General features: G+C 43.3%; 1 protein-coding gene across 4 annotated transcripts in view; it reads right to left on the bottom strand.

The window, feature by feature from the left end:
* Positions 1–4,783: 4,783 nt before the first annotated feature.
* Positions 4,784–27,371, bottom strand: part of SPEG (striated muscle enriched protein kinase) — a 157,705-nt gene continuing 135,117 nt past the window's right edge. For all 4 annotated transcript variants that reach the window (XM_061609399.1, XM_061609402.1, XM_061609400.1 and 1 more), the window contains 4 exons: positions 13,464–13,687; positions 8,378–8,453; positions 7,906–8,055; positions 4,784–7,577 (listed from right to left, as the gene is read on the bottom strand). In XM_061609399.1, the coding sequence (XP_061465383.1) occupies positions 7,373–7,577; positions 7,906–8,055; positions 8,378–8,453; positions 13,464–13,687 (655 nt within the window). In that variant the 3' untranslated portion in view covers positions 4,784–7,372. The remainder of the gene's footprint in view (positions 7,578–7,905; positions 8,056–8,377; positions 8,454–13,463; positions 13,688–27,371) is intronic.

The following is a 27,371-nucleotide window of genomic DNA, read 5'->3' as shown; positions in this document are numbered from 1 at the left end:
ATTTGTCCTGGCCCAGAGCAGATTTTGGGGTGGGCACCCCCAGTTACTTATTTTTTCCTATATGTTTTGGTCTGCTTTGATTTTGCATAGATGCCCTCCTCCGTACTCTGCACCCAGCAGAAGCTCTGGGCCAGGCAGGACGCAGTGGCATCTCGTAGAGGACACACTCCCCTTTCCTGGGGTATATGATTTGTCCTGGCCCAGAGCAGATTTTGGGGTGGACACCCCAGTTACTTATTTTTTATGATTTTATGACATCATTATATATTTATGATAATATCAGAAGCCTGATGATTTTGATTGCATAAACGGATTGATATTCTTGACGGGGAGAGTCCCCCAATCACAGTGATATATCATACAGGGTACCCCAACATATATTTTGGGGTTCAGAGACATGTTACGTTTGGTTTGAAGTTGCTGTAGTTGTCAACTCTTCTTTTTTAGTGTTTTGAACTTTCAAGCAAATAAGGAACTGGGAACTAGGAAACAACTTCAGCGTCATATCAAATAGATTAAACAGTCGTGGGAGGGCGGTGGCTGACGTTTTGGTGTATATCTCGGGAACCAGGCCACCTAGAAACTTAATTTTTTTTAAATTGAAGCGGAGAGTCCGGAGATTAAGGGGTGCTAGCTGGAGAGCCGGAGGGGACCCCCAAAAACCGGAGACTCCGGCCAAAAAACGGAGACCTGGTAACTCTACTCGACATTTGTCTTCCCTTTGTTGATACCTGCTATTTCTAGGCATATTTTCCCATCTTTATCTTCCTAACTAAACAATTGAAAATACTTTGTACAGAACCATTTTTTAAATATCGAGGATGACAGAATTTAATCATTTCTGTAAATGTCTGGGCCTGGGGCAATTACTTTCGGATTAAAATTAAAATAATACAAATATAATAAACTATATATAACTTCACAGCTGATGAGCGGCGGCAGCGCAGGGAAGCCACTGACTCAGGCATGCATCCAAAGAGCAGGCAGGGGATTCAAACCTCCTGTCTAAAATCAGCTCGGGAAAAGGCTGGCGAGATGGCCGCTGCACGGCTGAAGAGAGAGGAAAACCCCGCCGTAGCCCAGCTTCTCAGATCACCAAGCACCCCCCCAAAGCGCGGGGCCCAGGGCAACTTCCCTGCTTCCCAGCGGCTCTGTGCATAAGGGGAGAATTGTCAATGTTTCTGTTGCTGCCCATGCTGGGGAGGGGTGTGTGTTAAGGTTAAGCGGCTTTGTTGTGGAGATGATGATTGCTAGACCTTCATTCTTTGTTTATTTTAAAATATGGCTGCTGGTAAATATTAGATCAGACGCAAAGTTCTGATCTTGGCCAAGTTCAAGGTTCTAGTCTTGGTGTACAAAGTCCTATACAGCTTGGGATCAGGATACCTGAAAGATCGTCTTATTCCTTATATACCCAGTCGATCACTGTGCTCTGCAGGTGAAGGCCTCCTGCAGATACCATCTTAGCAGGAGGTCCGTTCCACACAACATAGGAAATGGACCTTTAGTGTGGCGGCACCTATCCTGTGGAATTCCCTCCGCTTAAGTATTAGACAGGCACCATCTCTGTTACCTTTTCAGCATCTATTGAAGACCTTCCTCTTTCAACAAGCCTTCTGAGAACTATCCCAGTCTGCATCTGTGTTGGAACTGCTTTTTAATGTTTTTAAACCTTTTTAAAAATATATTTTTAACCTTTTCTTTTTTAAAGATGTCTTGAAAACTTTTTAAAAAAGTTTTTAAAGATGTTTTGTTTTAATGTATTTTAAAGTCTGTTTTTATGATGTTTTAAAGTATTTTTAGTGCTTTTGTTTGCAGCCCTGGGCTCCTGCTGGGAGGAAGGGGGGATATAAATCAAATAATAAATATACGTGTGTGTGTGCGTCAGAATTGAAGCATGACTGCTCAGAGACAGAATTTAGGATTTAATAATAGTGTGTCCGAAGCCCTGTCTTAGAGTCATAGTGAACTCATTCTGCTAGCGCCAATCCTCACATAGCCAAAACAGCACCATCCAAGCACAAGAAAAAAATATCAGCAGACAACAACAAATGTTAGGGGGGAAATCCTAATAAAAGGGTGGCAAACAGCCCAATTAGGACTGAACATGCTCAGTGGCCACAGAATGCTGGGTATCTGTTGGAGGAAAAAACAGGATATTGGGGGAGGAAGAGAGAATGGAGGATCCTAGAAAAGGAAATGGCTAGCTGGCTGGCATATTAAAAAGAATACTCTTCACTGCAGCATTTTGTTGCAGGTCCCACTTGTTCTATATACTCATGTTGTTATGTGCCTCCAAATTGACTAAAACTTATGGTGACCCTATGAATCGGCGACCCCCCAAGAGCATCTGTCATGAAGCACCCTGTTCAGCTCATAACAAGCTAATTATCTGAGTCTGGATCCGTAAGGAGCAGGGAGGGGAGCCAGCCAAAACATCTCAGTGAGGATTGAGTATGTTCAGTGGCTAGAGAGTGCTTACCGGTGGGGAGGAACAGAACGGAGTATCCTGGGAAAAAGGCATTGCTGGCTGGCATCCCAGAGGCATTCTATATTGCAATATTTTGTTGCAGTTCCCACTTATTCCACTCCTGATAAAAAGATAATTCTTAAGAAAAAGCCCCAACATTCCTTCACATATAACTTCTAAATGAATATTTGCCCTCTTGCATTTCAGAGTTTGGTGCTAGGGCTTGTCAGGTAGATGAATACATCATTGACTGTAAGTGGTAGTGTTAACTGCAAGGAAACTTCTTATAAGGAGCACAGGGAACTGCTGGAATGAGGGATTTGAGATCATGTAGCCTTTAGCCAGCAATGAAGAACATGCAAAATACTTTGCTATGTTCGTCACTGAGTTCTGGGAAAACATAATAATCTCTTTTCCCCATTGGGTGTAATTTATGCTGGCTCAGGCCTGTATTAGTGGCAGAAAGACTGCCTGTAACTGTCAGAAGCAGTGTCACTGGCAGCAGGATAAGTCCAAAGGGTCATTGGGGAAGTAGCAGAATGGATATACCATGTACCCACATAAGATGGACACATTTAATTATTCTGCTGGTTCTAGTCCTTCTCCACCTCTTTTCTGAAAATGGGGCACACAACGCTAGTTAAACCCTGCCCCTTTTTACTGTAAAATCTGGGGGGATCAGTTTGAGTGCGTTTTTTTACATTCAGGTTCAAACAGATTTCGCAACTGATCGGCAGATCAACCCATTGCCCCTCCAGGTGTGGCTAATAGAAACACTTTGCTGTAGGTGACTAGTGTGCTGTAGGGTTGCTGACCAGGAAAAAAAATCTGACCACCTGGTCTGTGGTTGTGCCTTCAGCAGCATCTTAAGCTGCAAAGATCAAGTGAACTTTTCATGACACCGAAGTAGGCATTGTCATCTGTGAATGTCTGCAGTTCAAGCAACTGCTAAAAGGAGTATGGGCTGACAAACAATCTAGCAAACCTATACCTGTGGCATCTTACACTTTTTAAGATCAGTTTTTCTAAATCTCTCACCTTTACAAAGATCTCTACATCCAGAAAAAAATCTTTTGAACCTACTCAGATGTAAGAACTGCCCTGAGTACAGTTAAAACAGAACAACACATATGTATAGATGCAGTAGTCCATTTATGGAATGCTCTCCCTAGAGAGGCCCACCTGACACCAAGCAAGTCATTGTTTTAGAGCCAGGCTTAAACATTTTTCCCTGGGTGTTAATTTGGGCAGCACCAATGATATGACTATACTGTTAAAAATTTGTTTTCAATCATGTTTTATTATTTCATTTTGATTGTAAATCACTTCAGGACTTTCTAGTGGGAAGTCATGCACAAATCCAATAAATCTTAACCTACCTAAGGATCAGGAGTTGTGTGTGATGAGCCTGCCTTCACTCTTAAAACAAATAAGCTTGACTAACATAAAAACTGATGCTGTTCCTACCCCTGTGCTTCATACCAGCTGTCTACTTTTGTTGTTTAAACCAGTTTGTTTATACAGTCTTGTTGTTAACAAAAGTAACAGACCCTCAATCCATTTTTTTAAGTTGGAAAAACAGCTCTGGGTAGAGGTGGATTAATGATATCACAGGTTGCTAGTCAGTCAACACTGTTTGCAGCTGCTTTTTGTAGGGAGCCAGATTAGGGTTGCCAGGTTCATGGCCTGAGACTGATCCTGTATCTTTAGGAGAAGAGAAAGTCAGCCAAGTGTAGATATTCTTGCAACACTATAATGAGAAAAACCACAAAGTGGAATTCTCCCTTCCCCCTATATCCTAAAGATACAGGATCAGTCTCAGGCCATGAACCTGGCAACCCTAAGCCAGATAAGACTAGTTTTGACTTAACTTGATTTTGGAGGGGGAAAGTATATGACCCCCAAGTGGCAAGTGGACTTCCACATCAGCCTTGCTGTTATTTTAGGTTAGTGGTTAAGGTGTTGGACTATGACCTGGCAGACCAGGTTCCAATCCCCACACAGCCATGAAGCTCGCTGGGTGACCTTGGGCCACCCAGGTCACTGCCTCTCAGCCTCAGAGGGTGGCAACGGTAAACCCCCTCTGAATACCGCTTACCATGGAACCCCTATTCATAAGATCTCCATAAGTCAGAATTGACTTGAAGGCAATCCATTTCCATATGTATCCAAAGGTGAATCGGGAAGGGGGGGGTGCTTACGCTTGTGGTTTTGGAAATAAATAAATCCCACTAGTCCTTTTAAACTGAGGACATAGGAAACCCTTCCCTCCTGTTACCCTCAGTTCCCCAAGGGACCACACAGAGCCACTGGCATTATCCACTGCCTTTATTTTGACTTCTGGGCTGCTTCCACACTAGGTATTTAGTGTGGAATCACCATGCCTTTTTCACTCACATTTGGGGATGCGGTTTCCATATAATGTCATCATACATTTGGTATCCTCCTGTGTATACCCAGTGCTTCTTTCTGGGTTTTTTCCTCCACTGCAGAAAAATCCGACTTTTTAGAGAAGCATGAAAGAATGGTGCAGTCTCCAGATACATAAATACTCCTTGCCCTACTCTTCTGTCTTGAAGGGCAAGGATTTGATGGGGTCAAGTGATATATCAGGCAGATGAACCTATCATTCACAACTCAGTACACATTCACCATGACCTTTGTATTGAGCACTATTTTGTAATCCTGCTAGTTTATAAAATCAATCTTTTACTTAGCGCTAAAATGCTTTTCCCAATTATAATCTTTAAAATATTAGCAAAATACTGCTTAAATGAAAAAGTATTATAGTGCCATAATGCTAATTTAAGAGGGGCAGGGGTGGGGAACCCTTTCTGGCCACCCCCATTTTAGCAAGTTATTTTTCCTGAATTAAACACTTCTGATTCAACTTTTGAAAAATACTAAGATTTTAGCAAAAGAAAGAGCGTTACAGTGCTATAACACTAATTTTAAAAATAAAGGGAAAAAGTATTTCTAGTCACTGCCATTTTAGCAATGTGTTTTTTCCCTAATGATACACTTTCAATCTATAACTCGAGTCCAAAACAAACATTAAACACTTTTATAGCAATAATGGGTGATCACACTTTAATGAATAAGCGCTTAGGGCTAAATAAATAACTGATTTTTTAAAAGGATCACTCAGGGTTGTTGCTTTTTTTTAATGGCCACTTAGGTGAATTAGATCTTCCCCTCCCCCACACAGCAACTATATCATGCCCGCTGGGGTGGATGGAACATAGCAGGTTGAACACATACAGAAAAAGTGCAATATCCCTGATGGTGTGGAAAGTCAATTTCAAGTCCACTTGTAGCTTACAGTGGAAGATAAATTATTTATTAGCTCTAGGAGGCCACCCATCTGGAAGCAGCCCTGGTTGCTTTGCTTGCTCCATAGTGGAGGGAAACTAGCATCTTCACTATAAAAAAACATTGGATCATGGGATGGGATATAAAGGGCTAGGGCTAGGGCCATCATGGACTTACACAGCCAAGGTGGGATACAACCATTGTATTCATGTGGTAGGTCTACTTTCGGCTGTGCTCCATTCCCCACCCTACCAAACCCAAGTTTGTTTCTCCTTGGATGCCCCTATGTGCTCTCAAGTAGCTGCAGCGTGAAAACTTGTAGACACTGTAAGTTTTCAAAATAACCTCTACTCTTTTCAGCAGAGTGTGTCAGGTCTGGTTTGCTATGGTCACTACACAGGTCAGGCTGGATAGCATAACATGTAGATTTCAGCCTGTATCCTCAAACGGGTGGACAAATTCATCCCCCTGGCTCTATAGGCGGTTTCATTATTGTGCTTTGGAAACGGCAGAAACATAACTAGCCACTACCACCACCCTCAAGGCTGAAAGGGCTATAATAGAATAGGGATGGTGTGTTGAAAGCATGTCCTTGATTCAGGAAGGTGTGCAGGAACAGAAGGCATCTGTCTTCTCTGCACCAGTTCTGATGTGCAAAATAAAGAAGGTGGCAGGAAAGAATATGCAGAGCGTGGGGGCTGGAGGTGTAAACCGGGGGAAACTGCTTGCAGGAGTTTCACGGGGTTGGCTTCTTCTGGATCCCCAAGGAGAAGTGAGTGGAGAGGGATCCCAGGCAAACTACCACTAGCCCTTGATTCCCCCCTATGCCAGCATTCCTTCTTATTGGCTGCTCTCCTAAGTGTGGTGGCACTGCTGTGGACTTAAAATGTACCTCCCAGCCTCTTCCTTGGGGATCTGAAACACCCATGATACTGGTGAAAGCCCTATTGCACCCCTGTGTTGTATGTCAAGTTGCACAGGTGGGAGACTGAAGTTTTCCACTGCTGCCGTGCCTTCACTGCAAGGCTCCAGGGTTGATCCCTCATTTTCTTCTTCCCAGCTTAGCTTGGTGTATATAAAGGAAGAAATGCCCCATTGTTCAATAGCTGCAGCCGGCATGATTTGCACCTGCTGTTAGTCAACAGAAGCGATCAGCTGCACCTGACCAACACAAGGTACAGATGCAGCCCTTTAGGCACAATACAGAAGGGGCTCTTTGAATCCCCATGGGAGGAGTTTATTTTGACGAGGAAATGTCAAGGCTTTCTTCCTTTGACCTTGGGCCTGGGAACAGCATGGCTCCATGGCCCACTCCATTTTCCACTGCATGCCACCCTTCCCTGAACCCGACCCGACCCCGCCACAGTAGCAAATCTTGTCAATCTGCCCTTTTCGGTCATCAGGCACTGTTTCACTCCCTCTAAGCCAGGCGACTCCAGAACTGGCGAGTGAAGAGCGGCAGCCAGTGCTGATGCCTCTTCCAAATCCATGAGGTATATCAACAAGTCCCACCCTGGCTGGGTGGGCAGGTACTTGGCCCATCATGCCCCCTGCTGGAATGTTCTGTGGCTCCTCCGGCAGGGCAGGCGGCTAGGGCATGTGGCTGCTGGCACCATGGTAGGAGCGCAGTAAGACCTTGTGCTTGGTGGCCACCTCATTGCGCCGACGCTGGTGCTCCACCAAGAACTCTTTCAGGCGACTCGTGGTGAAGGTGAGGGTTTGGCGCCGCAGCTTCATCAGATACGCATCCTGGAGCCAAGGGTTGGCAAAGCAGTCCTTGACAGTGGGGCGGCTCCTGCAAGACCAAGAGATCAAGGAAGAGGCTGCTTTTCCCTCACCCCACTCCAGCCCTTGTCACCCTCCAACAGCAAGAAGGAAATGGAAGTGTGACTGGAAGAGTGAGCAACGGGCAACATGTAGGAAGCTGCTTTATACTGAGCCAGGCCATTGCTCCACCTAGCTCAGTAGCAGTAGCCTTTCCCAGGCCTACCTGGAAACTCCGGGGATTGAACCAAAACATAAGCACAAGCTTCGTCACGGAACCAAACATAGCCCTGCAATGCATCCAGTAGCACCACCTCCAAGACTTATTATCCTTCTTTCCTTACTGCTCGCTCACTCACCATGGATGGGCAGAGAGAACCTTGCGGATGAAGAGTGCAGCACTCTGGGAGACGTTGGGGTAAAACTTGAAGGCATCATAACGCCCTGCGAGGATCCTGCTCTCTGCCTCCAAGGGGTCCATTTCATAGAATGGTGAACGACCGCTGAGCCTGACAAGCAAAATTGAGGATGGGAGGGCAAGACAGACAGGCATACAACATCCCTCATATATTGAGACTGCAGTCCAAGCTGCTAGTAAGGAAGAACACCTCTGTGGGGAGCAGTTATATGTCAGAGGTTTATGGAGAGTGCTGGTGCACACAGAAAGTCAAGAGAGCATCAGGGATATATGACTGCAGGCAGGAGTCTAGGCTAACCCTGCCACTTAGCAACAGATGAGTCAGAAAAAAAAACCTGAGCATGCACCTCTCATTCCGTCCGTTTTCCCATGTTTGTCAGATTCCCACACTCACCCACTTCAGCCGTACTTACATGATGTATGTGAGCACTCCCAAGCCCCAGATGTCAGCTGCCGAACCGATCGGATCTCCCTTCACTATTTCCGGAGCTGCAAAGGAAAGAAATAGCCATCTCTTCCCCTGTAAATGGTATGCATAGAAGGCACACCTCTTTATCCTAGCCTTTGGTGGTTAAAGTATTGTTATGGGATTTGGGGGGTGAGATGGATGATTTCTATGAATCCCCTTGCCAGCCTCTGATTTGGGATCTACAAAGAAAGAAACCTGCTTCACTGGTCAAACCAGTTTTCTTTGCATAAGCTAATAGTTTAGCCAAGTTAGCCTATGAGTTAATGGCTGATTGAGTGGTCAATCTGCATATAAAAAGGGATGTGGCCAGGAGAGATCTGTGGCTATTGGAACTCTTTTCAGAGGCCCTGCCCACCCCAATCCTGGAGCCAAAGACAGGCTTGTATCTTTTAGTCTCATCTAGTCTGGAGAAGCTGGGAACTAGGGAGACACACAGAGAGGCCTGCTGTCTGCACCATGGCTTTGGGGTGCCTCCCTACAAGCCTGATGGAAAAGCAAGCTCTATTGGACTGTTAATGCTGTGAACCCCTCCACCTTAAGCTCAGGTTGGAATGTGTGTAAATAAAAGCCATGTTTCCTAACAGACACCAGTCTCCTCTGACCTTCTTTCCAAGGAAACCAAACCCTGGGTAAGCACAGGCATCCCTGGAAATCTCACACAGCTCGGAGATTGTGGTGTAGCTCAGCAGTATTTTGTTTTGTGGGACTCACCTCTTCTGTTTAAACTATACTATTCTGTTTTTGTTTGGAACTGTCTTACCTGTTTTTATAATTGTATGGTTATATTGTTGTTACTGTCCTGGACCCTTATGGTGAAGAGTGGTGAGAAATATTATAAATACATACATAAATAAAATGTCCATAATGGGCCCAGAGAGGCATTCTGTTCATTGTGCTAGAGAGAGCCATTGGCTTATTGAATCTCATCATCTCTATGGTTAAAATGTTAGTGAATCATCAGTAAACTAGTCCAGGAGGTGATCAAAGTTGTGGATAGTAAACAGTTCTAAACCTGATGCAGCAGTACAGAGGGCAGGCTAAGTAATGGGATGGCAAGTGACCCTAGGTTGCCATGCTGCCTTAATTCAACAAGATGTAACTAAAGAAAAAGATGTGGCTGATGTAGATAAGAAATCTTCAAGGCTAACCTCAGACCATGTCTGCAGGGGGTGGGGAGAGAATAAGACAGAAGGCTCAAGGCAGGGATGCTGGACTGAGGATAGTAAGGGATCAATCATCATACCCTAATGGATGCATGAGCACAGAAAGGGTGGTTTGGGTACATATGCTTATAGTCAGACAAGGGTGTCAGTTTGCAGTGGTACCCGCAAACTGTTTCACCACTCTTACCATCCTAATGCTCACAAACAATGGAAGATGTTCACGAGGATCCATAGGCCTTTCCAAACTTCAGGAACAAACTGCAAAAATCTAGCAGTAGGCTGGTTGTTCCCCCTCTAGGATGCACACCTTAATATGGTGAGGGGGTTTGAGAGTGTTGAAGAAGCTGAGAACAATGCTGTCAGGAGTCTAGACCAAGAGGCTAGACTCCTAGCAGGGGCACCCATAGTGGAATGGTCAAAGCTGAGACACCAGACTAAGATGCATCCAAACTCAGAGGAAAGCAGTGGTAAACCACCTCTGAATACCTCTTACCACAAAAACCCTATGAACAGAATATCCAAAATGCAACACAAGATAGTGCTGGAAGATGACACCCCCAGGTCAGAAGGCACTCACCGAGCTACTGGGGAAGGACAAAGGACAAGTATGAGTAGCGCTGTGACTAATGACACAGCTGGGTCACAGCCAAAAGGAAGCCCAGAGGCTGATGGGCATAGATGCAAAAGGAGAGTCTGGAGTTGTATGACACACACAGTAGGAACATGGAATCTGAGAAGCATGAACCAGGGGAAGTTGGAAATTGTCAAGAAAGAAATGGAACATATTAACATTACAATACTTGGCGTGAGTGAATTAAAATGGACGGGAATGGGACATTTTCAATCAAGCAACTAAAAATATTTTATGCAGGAAATGAGAAATTAAGAAGAAACGGGGTTGCTTTAATAGTGAGAAGTGACATAGCAAAAACAATTAAGAGCTATAACGCAAGGTCTGAGCGAGTTATATCAATGAAATTTAATGGGAAACCTATTAACGTAACCATCATCCAAGTCTATGCTCCAACGGCAAATGCAGAAGAAGAGGAATTGGAAAGATTTTACGCAGAAGTTCAGGAAGACATTGATGACACACCAAAACAAGATGTGCTGATAATCATGGGGGACTGGAATGCAAAAGCAGGGAACAGAGAAGAACTAGGAATTGTGGGGAAATGGGGCTTAAGAGATAGAAATGAAGCAGGAGAAACACTTACTGAACTCTATGAAGCCAATAATTTGTTTCTTGCAAACACATTTTTTGAGCAACCGAAAAGACAACTGTACACGTGGACATCACCAAATGGTCAATATAGGAATCAAATTGATTATATAATTGGTAGCAGAAGATGGAGAAGTTCCATACTTTCTGCGAAAACAAGACCAGGAGCAGACTGCGGTACAGATAATGAACTGGTCGCATCAAAAATCAAAGTAAAGCTAAAGAAGAACAACAAAGAAATAATAATGTCAAAATACAATTTAAATAACACCCAGAAGAATATAAAGATCAAATAAGAAACAGATTTGAGGCTTTAAACTTAGTTGACAGAGAGCCAGAAGAACTATGGACTGAAGTCAGAGACGTTATCAGGGAAGAGAATGCAAAAAGGCAATATGCCTAGTTAAAAAGAGAGAAAGACCTCAATGGATGACTGAAGAAACTCTTAAAATGGTTAAAGAGAGAAGGAAAGCAAAAGCAAAAAGAGATAGAAACACGGTTAGAACCCTAAATGCAACAATACAGTGACTAGTACTACAGACAAAGAAAACTATTACAATAGTTATTGTATAGAAATAGAAGAGGACAACAAAAAGGGTAGAACAAGAGCCCTATTCCAAAAGATAAGAGAAATGAAAGGGAAATTTAAACCAAGGGTAGGGATGTTGAATCAACAGGGGAACACACCGACTGACTGAGATGACATAAAAGGAAGATGGAAGCAATACACTGAAGAACTCTATAAAAGAGATGACAGGATGACAGATTCATTCATGGAGGAACCATATGATGAAGAACCAGAAATTTTAGACTGTAAGGTGAAAGCTGCTCTTAAAATACTTGGAAGAAACAAATCACCAGGAACAGATGGCATACCGATAGAGTTGCTACAAGCTACTGAGACTGAAACTGTCCAAATATTGACACAAATTTGTCAACAAATATGGAAAACTAAACAATGGCCCACAGACTGGAAGCATTCAATATACATCCCAATTCCAAAGAAAGAAGATCCTAGGGAATGCAGTAATTATCGAACTATTGCCTTAATATCCCATGCAAGTAAAGTAATGCTCAAGATTCTACAACAAAGGCTCTTACCATATATGGAGCGAGAAATGCCAGATGTCCAAGCTGGATTTAGAAAGGAAGAGGTACCAGAGATCATATCTCAAACATACGTTGGATAATGGAATGGACCAAGGAATTTCAGAAGGAAATCACCCTGTGGCTTATAGATTACAGCAAAGCCTTTGACTGTGTAGATCATGAAAAACTATGGAATGCTTTACAAGAAATGGGGGTGCCACAGCATCTGATTGTCCTGATGCTCAACCTAAACTGTGGACAAGAGGCTACTGTCAGGACAGAATATGGAGAAACCGATTGGTTCCCAATCGGAAAGGGTATGAGACAGGGGTGTATTTTTATCACCCTATTTGTTTAATCTATACGCAGAACATATAATATAGAAAGTGGGATGGGACGAAGAAGAAGGAGCTGTGAAAACTGGAGGGAGAAATATCAGTAATTTAAGATATGCAGATGATACCATACTACTAGCAGAAATCAGTAATGATTTGAAACAAATGCTGATGAAAGTTAAAGAGGAAAGCACAAAAGCAGGAGTACAGCTGAACATCAAGAAGACTAAAGTAATGACAACAGAAGATTTATGTAACTTTAAAGCTGACAACGAGGACATTGAACTTGTCAAGGATTATTAATACCTTGGCACAGTCATTAACCAAAATGGAGACAATAGTCAAGAAATCAGAAGAAGGCTAGGACTGGGGAGGGCAGCTATGAGAGAACTAGAAAAGGTTCTCAAATGCAAAGATGTATCACTGAACCCTAAAGTCAGGATCATTCAGACCATGGTATTATCTCTATGTATGGGTGTGAAAGCAGGACAGTGAAAAAAGTGGATAAGAGAAAAATCAACTCATTTGAAATGTGGTGTTGGAGGAGAGCTTTGTGCATACCATGGATTGCAAAAAAGACAAATAATTGGGTGTTAGAACAAATTAAACCGGAACTAGAAGCTAAAATGATGAAACTGAGGTTATCATGCTTTGGACACATCATGAGAAGACATGATTCACTAGAAAATACAATAATGCTGGGGAAAACAGCAGGGAGCAGAAAAAGAGGAAGAGCAAACAAGAGATGGGTTGATCCCATAAAGGAAGCCACAGATCGGAACTTACAAGATCTGAACAGGGTGGTTCACAACAGATGCTCTTGGAGGTCTCTGATTCATAGGGTCGCCATAAGTCGTGCTCCACTTGAAGGCACATAGCAACAGGCTGGTTGGTGAAGAAGTAAACAAAGTCCTGCCCTCCTCTCCTAGTGTAATCCTTCAGAAGAGCTGGGTCTGAAGCTGCTGTACTTAATATGCTGAGCGGGAGGGAGCTTTCCCCACTTCTGTCCTTTCCATTCTGCTGTCTAAGTCCCCTTGTCAAATAGCTAGTGTGCAACTGCAGTCCATTAGTTACATGTGTGCCCCAGCCTTTATGTATCCCAAATATCCATTCCATGACATACTTACTCCACAAGCCGTTTGCCTTGCACACAGAGCCTCTACTCTAGTGCATCCTCCCCTACCCAATACTCTGGTGTGCCAACTCCATAAATATACTCACACATGTACTCTAGTGTACCAACGCGGCGCTCTAGCTGGCGCAACACCAGTGGGTTGTAAGTCTGGGCACTGCCAAAGTCAATAATTTTTAATGTGTTTGTGGGGGAGATAATGATGTTATCAGGTTTCAGGTCAAGATGGATGATGTGCCGTCCATGCAGATATTCAAGTCCTTGAAGGATCTGTGTTACGTACCCTACCACATCATCCTCTGAGTAACGGAACCTGTAGGAATAGACACACAATCAAATGGATGGAGGGGAGGACCTCAAGAACCCATCCCTTGTGCCTGTAGTGATACAATTATCATGTGGTACCAATAAGCACACTGGTGGTGACATTATGCTATATACAGTGAAGACCTGTGATTATTTTACCATCTGAGGGTACCAGCATGTCTCCACCTCTCTCTTCTGAAAACAGGGGCACACAATGCTACTCAAACCACACCCCTTTTTACTGCAAAACCTGGTGGAAGCAGCTTGAGTGCATTTTTTAAAAAAAATCAGCTTCAAAGAGATTTTGCAACTGATCGGCAGATCAACTCGTTCCCCTTCCAGGAGTGACTAATGGAAATGCTTTGCTCTGGCAACTAGTGTGTTTACAGCCATATTTTTGTGACACCTTATAAAACTCTTTTTGTTTCTGTTACACACATTTCTTGAACTGACCTTTTCTTAAAGATTCTTTCCTGTGTGTTCAACCCCATTTAAGGCTTGCCTAAGATCCTCAAATTAAAATTTCACCATTACCCCCTGCCCAATCTCATCCTTGTGGGGGCAGGGCTGTGCATAGACTTCACTGTCTGCCCTGTGGCTCCAATCTTGGGGGGGGGATCACCCACCCCAGCTTGAAGCCACTAAATGGGGGGGCAGGGCTCATGTTTAATTAGAGCAAAAAACCCTAATAAAACATAGTGGGGGACAGGGGAAGGAAATATTATGTCTCCTCCCCACCCTCAGGTTTTGCAGAACTGGAACATCCAAAGGACTAAGCAGCCATGGAATTTTCACTGACTGCTGGAGGGACAACAGAAAAACAGGTGGAATGGGAATGGAACGGAGTATCCAGAAGGAAGGCATGGCTGGTTGATAGAAACACTGAACAGAAACACTCCACACTGTAACATGTTGTTACTTTTCTAGACTAAATACTACCACCAGATTCCTAGGTAACCATCACCAACACACATCAAAATCACCCACAAGCATGCCCTGAACAAATAATTTCAAATGTGCATGCACTGACTTTTGCATAGCTGAAGCAAGCATCCCTGAAGTTTTGACACCCTGTGCAATTGCCTAGATTGCCTCTTGTGGGTAGGCCAGTCCTGATCCCATTTTATAAGTATATGTTCCACTCTATTGCTACTTCAGAAGCAGTTGTTTCAGGAGAACCAGAAACCTCATATATCGGCAGGCTGCATCTGTAAATTCTGGAGTTAGGTAATCCAGCAGAGTAGTGGTTCCTAAACCCTTTCCCCCATGGACCAGTTGAAAACTGCAGAGAGCCTTGGCAGATCACTTAATGAGTTTTCTGTCTGTTGTAGCAATTTTAATACATTCTGCTAGATGCTATATGATTTTTAATTGTATTTTTATTTCTTCTATATATTGTGTAGAATATTATATATTGTATTTTATTGTATTACAACTAGAATTCCATAGAATTCAAATTGTGATACAATAACACACAATGTAAGTAATAAAAGAAGCAATAAAATACAATTAAATGTGAATATTTAATGTGATGGATGTGTCATCTCCGATCTTCAACCACAAATCCATAGATACTCTGCGGACCACCTGAATTAAGCTTGCAGACCAGTAGTGGTCTGTGGACCAGTTCGGGAATCCCTGATATAGAGCACATCGCAGGAAAAGCAGGCCAAAAGAATCCAAACAAAGAATTCTAGCCTATTAAGGCCTAGCCTATACATGCTGCACAACAGGGTGGAGAAAAGCAAGTATACTTCTAATGCTGTAGAGTAGACTATATGACTTTAAAACTCAGGTGGTGAAATCATATGTTTGAATTCTCCCTTGCATAAAAACCTCCCTGAGAATAGAAAGCTAGCTGAGCAAAGAACAAACTAGGCAGAACCTTTGTCCCTGATGTGCTACAGTTTTAGTTGCAGAAAGTATTTTTACATGGGGCAATGTTCTAAAATGAGGGCAGCCTAAACTGGCGAAGTCTACTGTGTTAGAATTCTACCACCTCATTCTAATGCATGTGTAGACCGCACCTACACACCTCTTCCCCTAAAGAGCACAGCTCTGGATGAGCACAGCAAATTTGTAACAGTCCCAGACTGAATACTGCTTCAGAGCATATTCACTAATAGGCAAAACACCTTGCTTATTAGAAAGTACCTATAGCCAACAGATATTTCTATCAAACTTTAAAAAGCAGGGAAATTGGACAGCTATAGTGAATGCACCAGGGGAGCAGGAGACCTGACCTCCTTTCTGAGATATTGTACTGCCCTACAATTTTGTCAAAATGCAATCACAATTTGGGTTGGTCTTTCACAGTCCGCTCCACTTCCTTCCTGTGTAGCTTGGATGAATTTGGTAACATTTAGGAAGGAGGGGATTGGAAGGGGATGGGGGAGGGGAAGGGAAGGGTGAAGGAAGAGGGAGGGAAGGGGCAAGAGGGAGAGGATAGGAGAGAGGAGGAGGGAAGGGCAGGTTTGATCATTTGCATGCTTTTTGAGTTCAGTGGGATTTACTCCTGTGCAATCATGCTTAGGATAGGTGAAACTGACCTGGGGGAGGGGCAGGGAGAAGAGGGGGAGGAATGGGAGGGAAGGGGGAGGGGAGGAGATTGTATGGGTGGGCACTGGGCAGAGGGGAAGCCCCTTTCCTTTCCAAAAAGTTCAATGCTAAATTTCTTAAATTAATTAAAAATCAGCCAGACATTTTTTAACTTTTAAATTACAGAAGATGAAGGTCAGAGTATGAATCAATGTCAGTAGTAGGATTATAGGTAGTATGTGAACATTGCTGATTTTTAATTAATTTCAACAGATTATGAGCACTCTGACAGAAAACAGTCCAAAATGGGTCTGGTTTTCCCCCGTCTCTTTTTACGCTTTGAACTCTTGATTCTCTCTGATTGTTTTGTGTATCGCCATGAAAATTTAGAGGGTTGTTAAGCAAGTGTTTCTGAGTTCAGGACTATTATTTTTGTAAGGTTTTGTTTTAAAATGAGCTTATGGGAAGCATCAGAATGACATTTTCAATTTAACATTGCAGAATGTGAAAGATCCACTCTGGCTATAGTATACAGCCACTCTTGTGGCTGTATAATCATCTCATAGATAAAATGTGCATCTCTGGCATGGTGCTTCTCGTAGTGAAACTCAGTATAGTGCCAGTTTGACCCATTATTTTTATTAGGCACCAACCTTGCTTTAGTACTGAAATTTAGCAATGCTTCAGTTCCACCTGCTGAAGAGTGCTGTGCAACAAAGGTATTTTGTGGCAGGGGTGGGTGGGTGAGGAATTCAGGAGGAAAGAGACTTTTAAGCATGCCCAGAACCACCCCAGGGCCGCATTATGACTTTCATGGGCCCTAGGCACTTTTGCCTTCGTGGGCCCCTCCCACCATAATAATATCAATATTAAAAATTATTTTTGATATAACTTTAAATACTTCAACATTTTGATTTTTTTCTGTTTTAGGCAAAATTCAATAGATTTTCGTGGGCCCTAAAAGTTTCATTTTTTTTTTCTGATGTGAGAAAAAAATTAAAACATTTTCTTCTACCCTAAAAGTTAATTTTTTCCTTCTGATTTTAAAATAAATTAAAACATTTTTGTGGGCCCCTAAAAGTATCATGGGCCCTAGGCACTGTGCCTACTGTGCCTAATGGATAAGCCGGCCCCAGGACTTCCGGGAAGGGTGACTTCGCTTGTGCCTGCTTTTGAGACGGGTTCCCGCCTCAAAAGAAGCTTATTCAGATATAAATCAGTCAGAACATTTTTTTTTTGACTGATGAAATTTCTCCCGGGCAGGGAGAAATGTAGAGATCAACCTCAAAAGCCTGTTTTTGTTGGGAGGACTGGATTTCATTAATTTATGAGAAAAGGTCCAGCCAGCAATGCTGGACGGACTTCCGAACAAGCTCTATCTGTTTAAAGCGATACGTTTATCTTTTCTTCAAAGAGAAAACAGACTAACAGGCAAGCACCCTTCTTTCTATTATTTTTTTTACTTGGTTTAAATTGTTGCAGCAAAAAGAGATTTGTCAATTTAATCAGCTTTAAAGAGCTTCTGGGTGAGTTATAACTCTTCTCTGTTATTCACGAAATTAACAGCTTATCTCTGTTTCTATTGCAAAAAGCTGTCCTGGAAGTGCATTCTAAAGATATACACAGAAGAGGGATTTCTATTCCGAGGAACATTATATTGTCTGGGACTATTCTCTTTTTGGTCTATTTTATTTTGACGAATCTGCTTCTTCACAACGCCGCTAACTGTTTTGATGCTGGGAACTAAATTTGTTTTGTATTCTTGAACATAGAGAGATAAGGCAGGCTGCTCTGTTTATACTGTGATGTCATCAAGCCTGGAATATTAACCCAATTGTTGCTGAAATAAGAAGTGGTTCTTCTTTATTTTTGTTTTGCTTTGTTTTCGTGGTTTTAAAAAATGGCAATCAAGAAAGTGGCTGAGAATCTGGAAGTAATTATGTTTCAGAAAATAATGGATGAGATTGAGATAACGAAACAAACCCTGCGACAGGGCAGTAAGGAGCTGAAAATTGAACTGAGCAAAATGACGCAGGAGCTTAAAGAAATAGGGGATCCTGTGAGAGAGGAGAATGAGATCAGAGATGAGAAAAGAAAAAATAAAGGGAAGATACAAGCCCTGGAGATTGGAACAAATGTGGAATTGGAAAAAGTTCTGGAGTTTATGGATATTAGAAATAAAATCTACTGTTTGGAATTTAACGTTATCTCTGAAGAAATTAATGAAGATATTAGAGATAAAGTTATCAATGGCTTGGATAATCTTCTGGACTGGAATGACGTGATGGAGCTTGATATAGAGAAAATCTATGGAACTAACAGCAGCCATGTGACAATGGAAAAACTCTCAAGAGATGAACCAGTGCATTTTGTAAAAAAGAAGAACAGAGATATGACTTTACAACAATATTTCAGCAACTTATTCAGAATTGATGGCAAGAAAATATTTGGGAGAGAGGAAATTCCCATCAGACTCTTATTATATGACTATGGCTACGACAGCAAGATTATTATGGAATACTGATAATGGAAGATTGGACACTGAAATTACTGGACTTAACAGGACTATGGAAGATGGAATTAATAGGGATAATGGAATAATGGCTATTGAAATTATTGGACCTAACAGATTTTGATGAGATGGATTAATTGATATGTTTATTTGGACTATGGTTATGACAATAAGATTATTATTATTATTAACGAGATGGATTAATCGACATGTTTATTTGGAGAAAAATTGATAGATATATTTCTTAAAGAATTGAAACCTCTCTTTGACTTTTTGTGGAAAGAATAAAGTAATGTTTATGAGATTTGATGATTAATTAAGATAACTACTGGAGGAAAGTGATTTTATAATATAATTTAAGAGACAGGATTGTTATATATTGTAGACCTATAACTGATTTGATCTGCGACAAATGGGAAGTCAACATTTTATTTTTTTGTTTAATCATTTTTGTTTTGTTTTGTTTTTTGTCTTTGAATGTTTTATGATTTTGTTTTGTATGTTTTATGAAAATTTGAATAAAAATTATTGTAAAAAAAAAAAAAAAAAAAAAGATAAGCCGGCCCTGAACCACTCCCAGAATCCTCTCAGTCAACCTCACCAGTGCCTCCCTGAGCTAACTGCTGTAAGGCCTAATTTTTGAGATGGAATCTGGGTAGTCAAAACAGGCAGAGCTGTAGTGTTCTACTGTGTGTTAGGCCTTGGAGCCAAACAGATTACAACATTTCTACTCCTACACCAGTGGAAGTTGGTAATAAATGCTAGGATGGCCAGATGAAAAAGGACAGGGCTCCTGCACCTTTAGCAGTCCTGTAGAAGAGGGGATTTTTTCAGCAGGTGTAGCTTGTCATGCAGAAATCCCCTCTTTTACACAGCTGTTAAAGGTACAGGAGTACCTTGGTTTACTCAAACCTTGGGCCTATTGAAATGACAGGAACAACGGCTAGAGCGAGGATGGAGAAAAACTCAATCCGATTCCAACCAAATGCAGACTAGAGTGTATTTTTGAGCCTATATGTGATGATGATGGCTGCAAAGAAAGCTCACTTGTCTGCCATGATCTCGTGCACTTGGTGTTGTCCTGGCGATGCTTTTCCAGGTGGTCCAGGGTCTTTGGGGCTCTGGCTCGTCACCGGATCCTGAGCCCTCAGGATGTGACATGTTTGCGAGGCACTTTGATTATAAAATCACTTGTATCTAGATTGACTCGGACTCTTCATTAACTACAGTTGTGCCAGATGTCACTGAGGCTTCCTCTGGGCATTTCTCAATGGATGCCTTTCAGCTTGTAAAGCCTGAGGATGTGGACAGGACTCTTGGAGAAATGAGGGCCACTACTGGCTCTCTGGACCCTGGCCCATCCTTGCTAATTAAATCTGCCAAAGAGGAAGTGGCTGACTGATTGGCATATTTAATTAATACCTCCTTAAGGGAGATTCTGTGCCAACGTTGTTGAAGGAGGATGTGATAAGACTTTTGTTAAAGAAACCTTTGTTAGACCCTGCAGATCTTTAACAACTTCCGGCCAGTCTCTAATCTCCCCTTTTTGGATAAGGTGATTGAGAGGATAGTGGCTGCTCAGCTCCAAGTTTTTCTGGATGAGTCAGATTATCCAGACCCTTTCTAATCAGGCTTCAGGTCTGGTCATGGGGCAGAGATTGCCTTGGTCGCCCGGCTTCATGTCTTACGCCAGGCATCAGATAGGGGGAGGACATCCCTGTTGGTACTGCGGGACTTCTTGGTGGCTTTCAATACCATTGGCCATGATATCCTCCTGGGCCATCTACCTGGGATGGGATTGGGAGGCACTGTTTTATGGTGGCCCCTGTCCTACTTGGAGGACAGGTCCCAGAAGGTGGTGCTGGGAGACCACTGCTTGACCCCTTGGCTGCTGGCTCATGGGGTCCCACAGGATTCCATCCTGTATCCCATGTAGTTGTTAACTACATGAAACCGCTGGGAGAGGTCATCCAGAGATTTGGGAGTACAATGTCATTTCCCCCCCAAAATCATCTTCTTTTATTTTGTTATTTCAATATTACAATTTGTAACAAATTAAATCAGCACACTGAAGACACACAACTCTATCTCATCTTAAACCAGTGTCTAGATGCTGTGAAGGGCTGGCTGTGGGCTAACAATCTGAAGCTTAATTCAGACAAGATGGTAGTATTGCTGGTCAAGGGGAAAGCTGCACCAAGGATAGAGCTGCAACCTATTCTGGATGGGGTCGACTCCCTTGAAGGAGCAGGTCTGCAGTCGGAGTCCTCCTGGATCCTGCCCTGCCGCTTGAATATCAGGTGGCTGCTGTAGCCAGGAGTGCTTCTGGCCAACTGAAACTGGTCTACCAGCTGCCCCTGTTCCTGAAAGCAGTTGACTTGGTCACAGTGACACATGCGTTGGTGACATCGATGCTTGATTACTATAATGCACTTTATGTGGGGCTGCCTTTGAAAACGATTCAGAAATTGCAGTTGGTTCAAAATGTGGCAGCCAGAATGTTAACTGAATCATAGCATGGGGATCATATCACCCCTGTCCTTTATTGACTCCATTAGTTCCCAGTTTGTTTGCAGTGCTGGTTTTGACCTAAACAGCCTTGGGACCAGTGTACCTGAGGGACTGCTCATGCTCATATGTACCTGCTTATGGTTTAAGATCATCTGGCTGGTCTCTTCTGCGTTCCTGGAACAACAGATGTTAGCCTGGTAGGCATGTGGGAGACAACCTTTTCAGCTGTGGCCCCCAGACTTTGGAATACCCTACTCCAAGAAGCCTGCCCTGCTCCCTCCCTGATGGTGTTTCGAAGACTTCTGAAAACCATCTTGTTCTGGACAGCCTTTGGGAGGGACTGAAGCTGTAGTCTGAAACTGATTTTATTTTTTCCCCTTTCTAGTTTTACCTCTTTAGTCCCCTTTAATATCACTCTCCTTGAATTGTTAATTGTATTTTATCTATTTTAATTTTTTAATTATTATTTACACTGCATGATGGCATTGTGAACTGCCCCATTGTAGGGTAGAAGGGCAGGATAGAAATCTTTTAAACAAATAAATATATTCAACATTAGGCTTGCCAGGTCTCCGGCAATCTGCCGGAGACTCGGGGAAAATAGGGCCGTCTCCGGCCTCCGGCTGTACTTCAGTTAAAAAGGTGGATCTCCGGCTTTTTATTGGCCCCCTCAGCCATGCATGCGTGATTGACCACACATACGTTGGGCTGTGGCTGGCCGACTTCCGCTCTTTATCATTCAGGCAGGCAGGCAGGACTTGAGCAGCCGCCACAGTGAGGGACTCCTCCAGCAGCAGCCCCGCCCCCTGCCCACTCCCGCCACACCGGCACACCCACAGAACAGATACAGCTGAGGTGACGTGTCCGGAACCAGAGCCAGTTCCCCTGGGGCTCAGGCTGCAGTCTCTGGTGGGGGGGGCCATCACGGCCGCTGCCGCGCCCAGTGTCTCAAGATGGGGCCCACGCGGCCTGCCTGGCAGCCTCAGCAGGAGCCGTGGAGTAGGGCAGGCCGGGCCGGCTCCTCCTTAGTCCAGCCGGTTCTCCTGCTCCGGAAAGGACGGCCGGCCACTTCACCCCTCCTGCTGTTGGCACCGCTGGGGGGGTCCATCGCAGCCACTGCCGCCCAGCAGCGCCCACAGCAGGAGGGGTGAAGCCGGCAGCCGTCCTTTCCGGAGCAGGGGAACCGGCTCTGGGGCTAAAAAGGAGCCGGCCCGGCCTGCCCTCCACGGCTCTTGCTGAGGCTGACAAGCCGCGTCAGACCCGTCTCCTAGCAACCGCTGCCGAGATGGTGCCAACGCGGCCTGCAGGCTCAGCAGGAGGCTCCAGTCCAGAAAGGACGGCCGCCAGCTTCACCCCTCCTGCTGTTGGCGCCGCTGGGGGGGCCCATCGCGGCCACTGCCGCCCAGCAGCGCCCACAGCAGGAGGGGTGAAGCCGGCGGCCGTCCTTTCCGGAGCAGGGGAACCGGCTCTGGGGCTAAAAAGGAGCCTGCCCGGCCTGCCCTCCACGGCTCCTGCTGAGGCTGACAAGCCGCGTCGGACCCGTCTCCTAGCAACCGCTGCCGAGACGGTGCCAATGCGGCCTGCAGGCTCAGCAGGAGGCTCCGGAAAGGACGGCCACCGGCTTCACCCCTCCTGCTGTGGGTGCCGCTGGGCAACAGCGGCCGCGATGGGGCTCAGGGGGAGTTTTGTGATGCTTTAATTATGAAACCTAATTCTAGTTAATTTTTGACAATCCATCCTTCTCCCTCAGGCCACAGTCCATCCCATTCAGGGTGGTCCCTGGACCCCTGACCATCAGTAAAGGCTTTTCAGGAGTTCTAAGCCAATCAGAGAGGAGGAGTTGGAAAAAATTGTCCACACTTTCCCTCAGAGTATCTATGGAACCAAGCCACAATTGCTAAGGAGGAAACATATAGGAATATACACCTTAGAGGAAGGCAGACTCCACTTAGTGGTTGCACCTGTCTGTCTGTCTTCCTATCTATCTGTATTGCTATCAACATACTTGTGGAACTTTGAACACATTTAGAATATTTGCCATCTGGATGGAATGTTGGCCACACTAAATGCTGAACTACTAGAAAATTGGATAGTCCTGTACAATTTCCATTTTCAAAACGTTCATGTGGTTTATGTAATGTAGAAACATCTATAATCAGTCAAGGAAAATTATCTTCTTTGGTGGCACTGATGTAAATAAAAATAAGAGATGGTTGAGAAAAGTGAGTATCTATTTTCTTTACTCTAGTAAATCAGGAGGAAATTCATCATCCAGTTTGGGTGACGTAGTACCTAGTTCCAGAAAGTCTACACCTCCATCATCTGGTAAGTGTGTCATTGCTGTTTTCATAACTATAAATAAGTAAATAAAACTTATTTCCTGCATGTTACCTTTTTCAGCGAAGTGAGAAATCACTGCATTTTTTTATTGAGATTCATTAACAGGTTCTGAATAATTTTATTAAGACTCATTCATGCACATACTCCACATACAGTGGAGTAGCACAAATCTTAAACAGCAGCGCTGTCCCCACTTGTGATTCCCAGCAAATGGTACACAGAGCCATATAGCTTGTGATATGAAGGGCCTTTACTCTGATCCAACAGAGCTCCTCCAGCAGCTTTGTGGCATACTCCTACAGGTCTACAAGAAAGTTTGGGTTCTACAAAATAAGTTAATTAATGCAAATTATTGTGTGATGTAGCAGTTTAATAGTGAATTAAATGTGTAGTGTGAATGTGGCCTGAGTTTCAGCAAGTGGAGGAAAGCTGAATGACGCAGAGGAAGCCAGGGTTCTGATGGAACGCCTCTCCCGATATGAACCTACCCGTACACTGTGCTCCACATCGAAGACCCTCCTCCGGGTGCCTACTCAGAGGGAAGCTCGGAGGATGACAATGAGAAAAAGGGCCTTCTAAGTGGTGGGCCCCGAATTATGGAATGATCTTCCTGATGAGGTACGCCTGGTGCCAACACTACTATCTTTTTGGCGCCAGGTTAAAACCTTCCTCTTCTTCCAGGCATTTTTGCATTTCAGCATTTTAGTATGTGTTTTAAAATGTTTTATTAATCTTGAAATTTTTCTGTGTTATGTTTTAAATTGTTTAATTATGTGTTTTAATTGTATACTGAAGTTTTAGTTGGCTGTGAACCACCCAGGTAGCTTTGGCTATGGGGCGGTATATAAATCTAATAAATAAATAAGTAAAGGTTGGTTGATTTAGTCCCTACTTCCAGATAACAACTTTCGCCGTTCTCTTAACATTTCCTCTTCCTCTGCGGTGCCCAAGATGGCAAGAACCCTCCGTGGGCCAGAAGAAACTAAGACGCTTCTTTTCTGAAGGCATCAGAACTGCACCTCCCAAGAAATGTCCCTAATGTCCTAGTATTGCTTGGCTGTGGATTTAGGCATTTTTCTTATGAACACTCTCCACTTCCTGTACAGGTGCTGTTGTGCTGCACATCTGTTGTTTCAATGCAGCCAGAAAGAGAGAAGCCGAAGAAGAAATATGCAGCATCATTTCAGACTGAATGGTTGCAGAATGATAATTTCAAAGACTGGATTGTAAAAGTAGATGACTGTCTTGCCAGATGCAAGTACTGTAATTCTACTTTCACTGTGAAACACGATGGTGTCAAGTCCGTTCGGAGACACAAGGAAAATGCTGCACACATTAGAGCCTCAAGAATGGTGAATCAGAGTGCTGCCATGACATCCTTCTTTGCAAAGAAGAGTACACCAGAAATGCTCCGTGTTGCTGCTATAGAGGTTAGCAACGTGTATCATGCAGTTATGCACCAGCACAGTTACATAAGCATGGATTGTGGAATGAAACTGATTTCTACAACGATCGAGGACTCTGCTCTTGTTAAAAAACTGCACTGTGGAAGAACCAAGGCAGAGTGCATTGTTGAAAACGTGCTTGGACCAAAATCAGTAGAAAATGTGGTGCTGGCACTGGGTGGACGTTCCACTGAAAAAGTTGCTTTTTCAATTGCCACGGATGCCTCTAACAAAGGCAACCGTAAAATGTTTCCTGTGGCTGTGCATTACTTTGATGCTGACCTTGGAGTGCAAGAGAAACTGCTGGACTTTTATGAGTTACCATCAGAGACTGCTGTTGCCATCAGCGATAGCCTTCTGAAGACTGTGACTGATCTGGGATTATCTGTTGAAAATATAGTTGCTTACACTGCAGACAATGCTGCTGTCAATTACGGGGTAAGGAACTCTGTATTCCAGTTCCTAAAGCAACAGAAAAGTTCCATTGTGAAGGCAAACTGTTTTTGCCATGTTCTACACAATGCTGCCAGGCATGGCTGGTTTAACAAGAAGTATGATGTTGCGTATCTGGTTCATAAGGTATACACGGAGTTCTCCAGAAGCACCCTTAAAAATGAGAAACTGAGGGAATGCTTTGATGAGCTAGGCATGCAGTACCATGCAGTAATTAATCATGGAAACACACAGTGGCTCTCTCTTTTCCCAGCTGTTGAGTGGCTACTCCAATTGTGGCCTGCTATAAAATCCTATTTCCTGGAGCTTGGGGAAGAGCAGACCGAAGAGATAATATGGAACTTTATTGGAGACCAGGCAGATGAGGCAACTGTTGACACAACTGAAAAGATTTCTGTCCCAGAATGTTACCTCTACTTTGTGCATCACTACATGCAACTGTTTCATGAGACTATTAGTCTTTTGGAAAGAAAGCACTCAGTAAGTCCACACCTCCACACCTTCATGTGCAGCTTGAGGGAGAAGCTGGTAAATCGTGTGGACAACAGATTTTTTGGAGCAAAGGTGCTTTCTGGTCTAAAACACCTCCCTGAATCTCAATGTGCATCTTTCACTACAGATGCTCTCCAGATGTACAATTGGGCAATAGCATACCTTGATAAATGGTATGATTTTGAGAACTCACAATTAAAAGAGTTCACAGCCTTTGATCTGGACAGAGAGACAGATGAGCTAACAGTGGAACATGTTAGTAAAGTGGCTTCAAATCTGGGCATTGAAGTCGATGTTGATGGACTTTTTGATGAACTTTGCCTGGTTAAAAAGTTTGTGCCTGAGGTCAGAACATCTGATCTTCCTCTGGATGAGAAATGGGTGCAGTTGCTAAAGAGCATCAGATCAAGAATTCTGGTGAAGGTTGTCAGTGCAGTGTTTGCCATCCCAGTAAGCAATGCTTTCGTGGAGAGAGTGTTTTCACTAATGGGCAACGTATGGACTGACAACAGGAACCGTATGTTACCTTCCCTTGTTAAAGCAGAGCTTTGTGTCAAATTAAACTTTGGCATGAACTGTGCTAATTTTTTTAAATATGTGAAGGAAGAACAAAGGTTGCTTAAAGCTTGTGTTTCAAATGAGAAGTACAAATTCTAAACTCAGCCTGTTTAGTTATTTAACACCAGTTTCTACAGTGAAAGCACCTTGTTCATTCTTTCTGTTTTTCTTTTATAAAGAGTAATACTGTTAATAATGTTTATAATGGTTGAAAACATCCCTTGGATGTCATCCACTTCTCTTTTGTAAGAGAGATAAATGTCTAAAACCAGCTGCAATTTCATTGCTTCAGTGGGTCTCTACTCTAGTTGGGACTAGCAATTGGATTATGATTAGCAGATTGATTGGTGATGTAACCTGCCTTTGTTCTCTTAAAGATAGTGTTTGTTAATAAAAAAATTGTTTGTAACCTGGTGCTATTGGTTTTATTTCTGTCCCAGTTTTACCTTTACCTTAATACTAGAGGTAATTGTATAATTGTATAATTGTGATTGCCAACTGCTTGCCTAGAATGCCCTCCCTTGTCCTTAACATAGCTGCAACCATATCTACTCAGAAGTAAGTCCTATTTAGTTCAGATCTTGTAAGTTCAGGTCTGTGGCTTCCTTTATGGAATCAATCCATCTCTTGTTTGGCCTTCCTCTTTTTCTACTCCCTTCTGTTTTTCCCAGCATTCTTGTCTTTTCTAGTGAATCATGTCTTCTCATGATGTGTCCAAAGTATGATAACCTCAGTTTCATCATTTTAGCTTCTAGTGACAGTTCTGGTTTAATTTGTTCTAACACCCAATAATTTGTCTGTTTTGCCTAGAATGTCCTCCCTTGTCCTTAACATGGCTGCAA

Source organism: Rhineura floridana, chromosome 2 (genome assembly GCF_030035675.1).
Source record: "Rhineura floridana isolate rRhiFlo1 chromosome 2, rRhiFlo1.hap2, whole genome shotgun sequence".
NCBI classification, from domain to species: domain Eukaryota; kingdom Metazoa; phylum Chordata; class Lepidosauria; order Squamata; family Rhineuridae; genus Rhineura; species Rhineura floridana.
This window is presented reverse-complemented; position numbering and strand designations above follow the sequence as displayed.